At 31.5% G+C, this 11387-nt stretch overlaps 2 protein-coding genes across 2 annotated transcripts; both read right to left on the bottom strand.

Moving 5' to 3' along the window:
• Positions 1-5791: 5791 nt before the first annotated feature.
• Positions 5792-8533, bottom strand: LOC110706512 (protein FAR1-RELATED SEQUENCE 5-like). The gene is made up of 4 exons (XM_021884430.1): positions 8499-8533; positions 7435-8089; positions 6670-7326; positions 5792-5800 (listed from the first exon to the last, which is right to left on the bottom strand). Exons 1-4 carry the CDS (start codon positions 8531-8533, stop codon positions 5792-5794), a joined length of 1356 nt encoding a protein of 451 aa, XP_021740122.1.
• Positions 8437-9592, bottom strand: LOC110706511 (protein FAR1-RELATED SEQUENCE 5-like). Its single transcript, XM_021884429.1, has 2 exons — positions 9002-9592; positions 8437-8812 (listed from the first exon to the last, which is right to left on the bottom strand). Exons 1-2 carry the CDS (start codon positions 9590-9592, stop codon positions 8576-8578), a joined length of 828 nt encoding a protein of 275 aa, XP_021740121.1. The 3' UTR covers positions 8437-8575.
• Positions 9593-11387: the final 1795 nt, after the last annotated feature.

Raw genomic sequence — 11387 nt, 5'->3', positions numbered from 1 at the left:
TCTTGAGTATTTCACAGTTGTTTTATTTTGACTTTAACTATATAATACAATAATATTTAAAATTATTCGGATTTTAATTGGCTAAAGCTTTAATATTTAAAATTATTCGGATTTTAAGCTAGCCTCAAGAAATTAATACTTTTGCATAGCTTTCTCTCTCTAAACACTTTGTTGACTTAGGCATCGAAGGGGCCTTCCTCGACAACACCCTAGAGGCCAGCTTATGTGTGTTTGCTATGCAGAAAATCCTCAGCCCAACCATCAATTGGACCGAGATCATTCTTCAGCCCAAGGAAAGGACCTTATCGAAGGTCCCATTGTTTTTACCCGAAGCATTATATGTATATGTATATGTATATGTATATGTATATGTATATATATATATATATATATATATATATATATATATATATATATATATATATATATATATATATAGAAATGAGATCATATGATACCACATCCCTTATGTGAGAACCCTATTATATGTGAGGACTAATTATAACCGTTGGATCAATTACATCCAACGACCACAATTAAATCCCGGTCAAACAAAACTACTGTGTTTTTTCTCTCTTCTCCTTCCTCTTTCACGCACTATTTCCTCTCTCCTCACAATTTCACTATTTTCTACTCTTTTTCTCTCTGATTTTCTCTCTGATTTCTCATCACTACTCCTCCAATCTTCATCAATTGTTTTTCAAGGTGAGTTTATTGTTTATATTTTCGTGTTCATCAATTAATTTTAGGTCACATTCAGTTACATTTGTTGATTTTCATTTTGATTTTCGTTTGATTTTCGCTGATTTCAGCTCACATTGTTTATCAATTTTTGTCGATAATGTTTTACTTTGTTTTTTTCATTGATTTCAGTTTTATTTTCGTTTTTTTAGTAGTTATCAAGTTGATTTTGCTTATTTTCGTTATTGTCCAGTTTTTTCGTTTTTTTGAAAACCTACAATTCACTGATAATTTGTGCTATTATGTTCATTTTAGCTTGATTTTAGGTATTTTAATTATTTTGTGTATTTTAATTTGATTTTCGGTTTTCTTTAGTTCTCAATTATGTTTTATTTTCTGGTTTTATCTTATTTTTTGTTTGATTATAACTTTATTTGAGTAATTATTAGTTGATTTTTGTTTTCATTTTGCTTGATATGAGTAATTATCTTACATTTTCTTTGTTTTTTTGGAAACCTAGAAGTAATTGCTATGGATTCTGCAAATGTTCCTCAAGAAAATACAATGTATGTGTTTCTGCTCATTTTATTTTATTATTTGAGTTATTATTATTTTTGTTGTTGTTGTAGATTAGTTGATTAGTTGTATTACTTGTATGGGAGTTCTTGTAGATTAGTTGATAACTTGTTCATTTTATGTTTTGTTGTTCATTTATGAAATATTAGATTTTTAATTGACAGTTACAAGCAATAAAAAGTTGTAGATTATGTTGGGAAGTAATTTTCAATACATCTAAAACTGCCACAGGTTAATACTTGTATGTGAAAGCAAATAGGAAAAAAAAAACAGTTTAAGATGGGAAGTAATTTTCAATACATCTCTTTTGTTTGTCTTAGAAATTATCACAATCAAAATTCCTTGTGCAATGTTATTACTATTGTCACCACAAAGCTACCAACTTCGTTGTGTACTTAGTTCGGATTTTCACATTAGAAGCCAAGAAACTGATAGTTAGAAGGCGTTTTACTGTTCGGCTTTTCACATTAGAAGCCTAGAAGTTAGTTCATTATGTTGCACATCAGGTCTTAAAGTAGATATCAGTGAGAAAGAATTTGAGTTTAAAAACAAGTTCTCTAACTTCTTCACAACTTTGAAAGTAGTTGATAACTTGTTCATTTTATGTTTTGTTTTTCATTTTAGCACTAATTATTTGCTCATTTGAGAAATGAGCATTTAAGTTTTGTTCATTTTGTTAAATTAGTAGCTAAGTATTTGCTCATTTGACATCAAGGATACCTATTTTGTTGAGCAGGACATCTGTTGAGACAAATTCTGCTGTTAATGTTGGTGAGCAAGATGCAGCAGGGGCGGGACAGTTAAGAGTTATTAGTGGTGACCAAGATGCAGCAGGGGCAGCACAGTTAAGAGTTGGTGGTGACCAAGATGCAGCAGGGGCATCACAGTTAGGAGTTGTTGGTGGTGACGAAGATGCGGCAGGGCCAGCACAATTAGGAGTTGTTGGTCGTTCTACACAGCCACAATATAAAGGAATGAGTTTCAAGACAGGATCTTCTAATGACAAAGGAAAAATGGTTTTAAAGGACACATTAAAGAAAGAAAAACAGATGATTAAGGTAGTGGAGATGAAATCCAGCAATGAATTGCAAGTTTTGAAGTCAGGTAATGAAGTGGAAGGTTTGAAGTCTCACATTCATGGGACATTGCATAATCGGATGTCACCCTCATCCATTGTTCAAGTTATGGAATCAGTTTTACTTTCACAAAATCAGTTGAAAGCAGTTAGGGATATAGGATTTGGGTCGATGGAGTTTTTGAAGGTGACCCAACTGCCTTTGCGGTTGGGTTTATGGTTGGTGCAGCACTTTGATGCTAAGACGTGCTCATTAAATATTCCTGATTCTGATCCTTTCCGTATTACTGAAGACCATGTGCATGAAGTTCTTGGGTTGCCAATAGGGGGCATAGAGATTGATAAAAATAATTTTTCCATAAATAAAAAAGTCATTCAACAATGGAAAAAGCAATTCCAAAGCAACTCACTCTATATCAAAATAGGGGAGCTTAAAGAGTTTTTGAAGGAGCATAAGTCAGCTGGTGCTATGTTCAAACGGAACTTTGTAGTTCTTTGTGTGTCTACACTGATGGATGGCACTCTTCTTATTTTTATTATGCTCATTTTACTTTCAATTTGCTCATTTTCAATTTAGTTTGCTCATTTCTATTTTATTTTGCTCAGTTAAATTTCTATTTGCTCATTTCTCTTTTGTTTTGCTCATTTTTTTGTCAGGGAAACAAAACATGAATATTAATTCTGATATTCTTACATTTCTTTCTGATGTCGATAAAATCAAGGACTTGAATTGGTCAAAGTATATCCTTGATTCTCTCGTGAAGGGCAAGCTTTTATGGGAAGAACGTCCAACTCGTTCTTTTCCTGGGTCTTTATTGTTTCTTATGGTATTACTATAATTTTTGTATATTTTTAATGTAGTATTTCTTACTTATTTGTTGATTTTTAATTTACTAATTTTTCTTTTCTTACTTGTTTGTAGTTATTATATGTTGATCAATTTGTACTTGAGGAAGTTCGAGCTGCACGTAAAATTCCAATCTTGAAAGGGTGGACAACAGCTATGCTGTCAACACGTGAGAAATTGGAACTCTTTAAAGGGAGGCTTGGAAATATTCGTGCTAAAAAGCTTGATGCTGGTTCTTCTAGCATGACACAGCCTAAAATGGTGTTTAACTATAATTTTCTGTTTTATTTTTTTCCTTTTTATCCTACTTTTTTAACTTTTTTGTTTTTTATTTAGGAAAAATTCATTCCTTCTGAAGTGGAAACTCAAGTAGTTGCCAATAAGGTAACCATATATACTGTAATATTCTTTGTTCTTTTTGGAAATGACCAACTAATTTTTGCTCATTTGTCTAATGAGTAAGCAATTACTTGCTCATATTTGAAATGAGCAAATAATTTTTTACTCATTTGACAGATGAGCAAATTATGCAATTGGTTATGTGTTATAAGTAAGCTTGGTTTATATTTGTTAGGATATTTGGTTTCAACTTGTTCTAACTTTCTTTTTCTTTTTTTTTTGTTTTGTTTATGTTTGTCTTTAGGAACAATCTGATCCAATTCGTACAAAAAATGAAGAAAGTGAACAAGATCCAAAGAAGGTATTTATATGAGTTTTCTGGAAGCCAATATTAATTTTTTGTTTATTTTTAGAGTTCTTCTCAGTATGATGCATAGAGGCAAGTGGCCATATGTGTGCTTTTGCATTACTCATATGCATGTCATGAATATAGAAAAAGTATTTTATGTAAATGTGAAACTCATATATGATAAATATGTGGATATTTCTTGTGAGTAGGAGCATTATAGTTCTTAATTTTTTGCTCATTTGTCAAATGAGCAATTAATTTTTTGCTCATTAACTTCCATTTGTTTTAGACATACTAACTTTCTTTATTCTTTTTATGCAGTGAACCAGTATTTAATGGAGAGAATGGTCTTGAAATTTTGAGAGTACATCTTGAGAATCTTTATAATAAATATAAAGTTGATACAGAGATCATTAATGCTTGGTGCAGCATTCTGAATTATAATGAGCAGTTTAGAGATCCAAATTCTCCTGGTCGTTTCTTTTTTGACCTTAGTGCTACCGTAAGTTCAAATTCTTTCATTTATTTTGTTTTATTGAATTATTTTGTTTTTTTGTTGTAATTAATTTTTTTTTCTTTAACATGTAGGACTGTCTTATTCACTATGAGATAGATTCTGTTGCCCATCGGAATAAGATGTTTTTTGAGGTTGCTGAGAATTTGTACATGAAATCAGTTGTACCACACAAGGATATTCAGCTTTTTTTCTTCCCAGTTTATGAAGAAGATCATTACTATTTGGTATGTTTTAACACTACCACACTGAATGGTAATATCGAGCTTTTTTATTATAACAAAGATGCTGGAGATCATAAACAGCTTTTAAAACATTTGGTATGGCTTAAAAGTTAATCTCTATTCACATTATGTTTGTTTCTTTTACTTGAATGATTAGATTTTATTATGTTTCCTTATTTGATGTTTTTGTTTTCAGAGAACTGCTTTTTCAAACTTTATACAATGTGAAGGAAATGTACAGAGTTCTATTTTGGCAAATAATATCAAGCGGATGGAAATTTCTGTGATTAATGGTTCATGGAAGTCTTCGGATAAAAATCATTTGCATTGTGGAGTTGCAGTGATGAGACTCATGGAAACATACATGGGTTGTGCAAAGTGGGATCCTGGTTTGAAGAAAAATAATGTAAATTCTTTGCTCATTTGAGAAATGAGCAATTAACTTTTTGATTATTTGCTAAATGAGCAAGAAATTACTTGCTCATTTATCAAATGAGCAAAGAAATGTTTGCTCATTTGACAAATGAGCAAGGATTTACTTGTTCAGTTCATAAATGAACAAAGAAATGTTTGCTCATTTCACAAATGAGCAACTAATTCTTTGCTCATTTAAGAAATGAGCAATTAACTTTTTGATTATTTGCTAAATGAGCAAGAAATTACTTGCTCATTTATCAAATGAGCAAAGAAATGTTTGCTCATTTGACAAATGAGCAAGGATTCCTATCAAATGTTTACTTTAATTTTGAGGTCTATGGTCCATTAATCTAGCAATACCGTAGGCCATTGCCTTACAAGTTACAACTGCAACTTGTGGTGTTACTTTTACATGTTTGCTCATGTTATTGAAATCTCCTTAATTGTATAGGGTTTGATTATGTTATTTGTTTTGCAGCTGATAATCTTGACTAAACTTCGTGAAAAATACACCCTGGGAATAATTACAAGTGAAGTGAACACTATTCAATCTGTTAAAGAAATTGCTCAGAAGAAGAAAAAGCAAAGTAAAGTTTCTGTTGCTGACAAAGAAGAAAATGCTGAAAAAGAAAAGCCTGAAGAAGAAAAAGTTCAAGGAAGAAAGAGCAAAAGACTGAAGAAAGCTGAATGTTAGGGAATTAAATAGTTAGTAGTGATGATTTGTCTTTTTTGGTTTAGAAAATTGGGTAAATTAAGATTTTATCTACTTTTAAGTAGTCTTTGAATAATGTAAAACTGATTTATAAACAGATTTTACCAATAGAAGCCTACCCTTTTTTACTATAGTGATGATTATATTTGAATTAAAATTCAATCTTTTTTTTTTGTTTTTACTTCACATACCTTGTTATATACATCCGTTTTCATTTGAAATATTCGTTCATTTGTTAAATGAGCAAACAGATGTTTGCTCATTAAATGATAGATCAATGAATTCTTGCTCATTTGATAAATGTTCAAAGAATTTCTTGCTCATTTGATAAATGTTCAAAGAATTTCTTGCTCATTTGATAAATGAATAAAGAAATGTTTGCTCATTTCACAAATGAACAACTATTTTTGCTCATTTAAGAAATGAGCTTTTACCTTTTTTGATTATTTGCTAAGTGAGCAAGGAATTACTTTCTCATTTGATGATTGAGAAAAGATATGTTTGCTCATTTGACCCAAGGAGAGCTGATTTTGGATTGGGAGATGAAACAAGAGTGCAATTGTTCCAAGTTCATATAATAGCTAATTTGCTCACTTACCAAATGAGCAAATAATTATTTGCTCATTTGACAAAATGAGTAGTTAACTATTTGCTCATTTGATTAATGAGCAAGGAATTATTGCTCATTCGAGAAATGAACAAATATTTAGTCACTAATTTGAATATGTTCTATTTTCAATTCAACAATATTGCAAAGCATTAAACTATGATTAGTTCAAAATTAATAATATATTATTAAATATAAAAATTCAACAAAATCTTATATGTATATAAAAGTACCATTACACTTTTTTTGGACAATTTCTAATATCATGATGACTCAATTCACCACAACCTCTACATAATCTGTTCTTTTTTTGGTTTTGCTCTACAACCTTTTCTTTTTCTCCCTTAAGCCTTTTTGCACTTCTACATCTTGTTTCAACATTTGACACATCAATCTCAGTCGCTTTCTTTTTTGAAGTCTCTTCATTTGATACATGAACTCCAGTCCCTTTATTCTTTGAAACTTTTGGAGGTTTGACAATTATTTCATTTGGCACACTAGCTCCAATCAATAGCTCAATGTCTTGCTCTGTGTTTTTTGCACTTCCAGCTGTTGTTTCATTATTTCTTGCAATCCTCTTTGCTTCCAAATCCTTTCTTATTCCTTGAAGATTTATCACAAGGTCTTGAATATCTTCATCTTTGCCTTCTTCCAAACTTACACAAGTGTGTATCTCTGACCATAAATCATTTAACAATTTTTTCTTGTCTATTATATTAGCACATTGCTCCAACATGTTTTCTCCCAAGTCAAAAATTGGTTTCTTTAATGCCATAGTAGTCCACCTGTGTAGCATATACTGCTCGGGAATGGTTTCAAACCTTTTTGCTTTCCAAACCCAAATCATATGTCTACATGGAATTCCTTGCCTACAAAATAGCTTGCAAGAACATGTGGTGTCATAGTTAGTTGGATTAAACACAACATCAAATGTTCTAGTCCGATTTCCTTCACTTACTGTTGCAACTTCCAATTCATTTTCTTTCTTCAATTCATCAACACCACAAGAAAAACAAGCAATTTCAACCTCGTATTGAAAATCATAAAAGACAGAGTTAGTATATAAATGTGAGGCATGCTTTTCTATCCCTACTGGTGTTTTGCACTCAAGATATTTGTGCTTTGAATCATTATCATTCTGACCTTGAGTGTGTCTCTGGGCATCAATTGCAGCTTCATATCTCAAGTAAAACTCAACAAGTGACACATGAGGATTGATAAAGGAGAAGAAAAAGTTGTTTTCACTTTCGGATCTTGATGTTGTACGCATTATTCCTCCAAGGAACACATCTCTGAAATAGGCCGGAATCCACTTGTCTCTTATCTTGTACATATAACCTAACCATTCATGTTGTTCCAAGTGGTATTCAATCATCACCTTGTTCCACCTTTCTTCAAACTCAGCAGGTTCAATTTCAAGGTGCCAAACGCAAGCACATAATTTTTTTAGGAAACCAGTTTCTTCTTGCATGATTGATTTCTCCACCTTATCTGGTAACTTTTTCATTATGTGCCACATACAGAACCGATGTTCAGTCTTCTTAAACACACTTCTAATAGCAATTTTCATTGCTGGATCCTGATCTGTGATCATACAATTAGGTTCATTCCCACCCATTGCCTTGAGGAATGATCTGAACAACCATTCAAATGACATGATATCTTCCTTCTCTATGAAACCAACAACAAAATTAATGCAATTCTTATGATGGTCAACGCCTGTAAATGGAGTAAACACCATGTTGTACCTGTTTACACATACAAAATAAAGTTTAAATGAGCAAATAATTTAATACTCATTTGAAAAATTATCAAATAATCGATTGCTCATTTGTCAAATGAGCAAATAACTCAATGCTTATTTGTGAAATAAGCAAACAATTCTTTGCTCTTTTGTCAAATGTGCAAATAATTGAATGCTCATTTCTCATATGAGCAAATAACTCAATGCTCATTTGTGAAATGAGCAAACAATTTAATGCTCATTTGTCAAATGAGCAAATAATTCAATGCTCATATACATACTCTTATCAAAGAATATTAGACTTATGGGGATATTCAATTTCCACATAGAAGTAATGAGCAATTAAACTAATTTTATTTAAAACAAAGTCATTAATTTCAGCCATAGCTAGTAATAACACATAAATGAATTACCTATTGGTTTGGTATGTGGTATCAAAGGATACCATATCACCAAATAGAGCATAACTCTTTTTACAAAGGGGGTCTGCCTACAATGCTCTACAAAGGCAATAATCTTCATCCATCTCAAAATTAAAGAAAAAAGCGCTCCACATCAGCTTTTTGTTGGTAAAGTTATCCACGAACATTTGAGCATCGCTTCCTTGAATGTATGCTTTTAAATCTCTATGAAATTTTTTGAAATCTTCCTTAGATGCACCAATGTTTTCATATCCTCCAACAATTTCCTTCATCATTCGAAAAGTTGTAACGGGACCAATATTCACCTATTTAAAGAACAAAACAGTTTGTCACATGATCAAATAATTCAATGCTCATTTTTAAAATGAGCAAACAATTCAATGCTCATTTGTCAAATGAGAAAAAAATTATTTGCCCATTTGTCAAATGAGCAAACAACTTTTAATAGAACATACATAGAATTCATGAAACATAAGAGAATTTGAAAGTGTTACCTTAGAATTATTCACAATTATTTTTTTGTGTAAAATGTTCATTTTCCTTCCTTCTTTTTGGAATAGATTGCAGCTAGGTGTATAAAGTGCATGAGTATGTCCCTCATGAAATTTTGTCACTATGAATGTGTTATCATCACAATGCTTTAGGATAATATGTGCCTTGCACCCAACACGAGTAACGAGTCTCTTCCTTTTGATTGAAGATTTTTCTTCATTGTTTTCCCCTTCCTTGTTATTTAAATCTTTTTCTACAGTAGTCTTTCTTTTTTCTTTGTATCCTTCCTTATTGCACAAGATATACTGATATTTTAATTCTTTGCTTCTTCTTTGTCTTTTAGTTGTAGACTTCCTTGTATTGAAACCAGAAGAAAATGCATAGCCTTTATAAAATTCAAGCCCCTCTTCAAGATTATTAAACTTCATCCCTATAGCTAGTTTCAACTCATTGGGGCATATTGGATGCCATTCTTTTGTTCCTCCAGGAGTGATCAAAGGTGCTACTTTAGGAGAAACTACTATTGTAGGAGTAGTTGGCACATTTGTGATGGTACTTGATTGACTCTCAACTTGTTCGTTGTTGCTTATCATTTGTGAATATGCACCTCCTTAAACACACTTAAACACACTCTTAATAATTAGAACTGAAATCAGATTCTTAAACAAACTTACACACACACAGACATAGATACACACTTACACACACACACACACATACACACACACACACTCAATAATTTCATAATCTATAATTATAACTGAAATCAGTTTCTGAAATCAGAATTGCAAGCAGAAAGAGGAGGGGGCAGGGGGGGATAGGTTTGCTCATTTGTCAAATGAACATGCAATTCAATGCCCACATATATAAACTCTTACACTCAATCATTCTTACACTCACACTCACACTCACACACAGACACACTGTTACACTCACTCACACACACACACACTCTCTCTCTCACACACACACACACATACATACACAATTCTGTATACTTAGTGTTTTTACAAGCAATTATTTGTAAAACTTATAGATCCTTGAATTACTTATGAATGTCATTAATATTTGCTCATTTTAATTGTAGTTACCTCATTTTAAATGTTCTATTATACATATTTAGGTTTGCTCATTTTAATTTATTTGCTCATTTTGAATTTGATTGAAAATAAGAACATAATAACAACAAAGTTCAATTTGCTCATTTTTATATGACTTTGCTCATTCCATATCCACTTTGCTCATTTCATATCCCCTTTGTTCTATTATACATATTTAGGTTTGCTCATTTTAATTTATTTGCTCATTTTGAATTTGATTGAAAATAAGAACATAAATAATTGATTCAATCACTATAAAGTTTAATCTGATATTATTAAAATCTCTATCAAATTAATCAAACCTAAATAATTGATTCAATTCAATCAAATAATTGATGCAATTAAACATTCAATTCGATTAATGTAATTCGAAAATTAACATGTAATTCAATTCGAAAATTAACATGCAATTCCAAATTTTTCAGAGATGTAAAATCAAAATATATTGAATATTCAGATTAACATGCAATTCAAAATTAAAATTACGAACAAACCTCAATGGTGGATGAAATTGCGACCGTTGAAATTTGCAAAAAGAAACCGTTGAAAATTGCAGAAAGAAACAGCTGAAATTTGCCGAAAGAAGAGCATACTCAGTGAATCGCCATTGATAAGTAAATCGTCATTGATGAGCTTTGAATTGCAGACATAATAGAGGGGAGAGATAAATTAGATGCTGAAAGTTAGCTTGTAGGCATGCTTATAATCTCAGCAGTTGGATTTCATCTAATCTAGCAGCTGAGATTTGTTCTCACATAAGGTGTGGGTTCTCACATAAAGGGTGGTTCTCACCGGATTCCGACCCTATATATATATATTTCTTAGGGTTTTTTGTTAAATTTGGCGGCAAAATCGCCAGAGATGGTCGTGTTGGTGTTGGAGTACATGGTGTTAGTGGTGTTGTTCATGATGTTTGTTACGTTGTTGGAGTTTGTCAGCCATTGATGATGGGAAAGGTTGTAGAAGATGAGAAAGATTGAAAAATGAAGAGGAAGGGTTTGAGTCAGCTACAAAAAAAGAAAAAAAATAAAATAAATGATAAATTTGCTACTCCATTATTTACCAATTTTACTTTCTCATATTGAAAAACTGGGGCAAGCTTGAATTAAGCTAACATTCCCACAACTTTTTAAACCGCCTATAAATTGGCGCACGAGCTAAAAACTAGTTTATTTAATTTATTTAAAGAAACAATAAATATTACTACCTCCGTTACATATTAGTTGCAATTTTGGAATATTTTATCTCTCACAAATAATCCCCAAAGTTGCAACTTATATGTAACGGA

Source organism: Chenopodium quinoa, unplaced genomic scaffold (assembly GCF_001683475.1).
Source record: "Chenopodium quinoa cultivar QQ74 unplaced genomic scaffold, ASM168347v1, whole genome shotgun sequence".
NCBI lineage: Eukaryota > Viridiplantae > Streptophyta > Magnoliopsida > Caryophyllales > Amaranthaceae > Chenopodium > Chenopodium quinoa.
The sequence above is the reverse complement of the archived record's forward strand: the minus strand, read 5'-3'. Positions and strand labels throughout refer to the sequence as shown.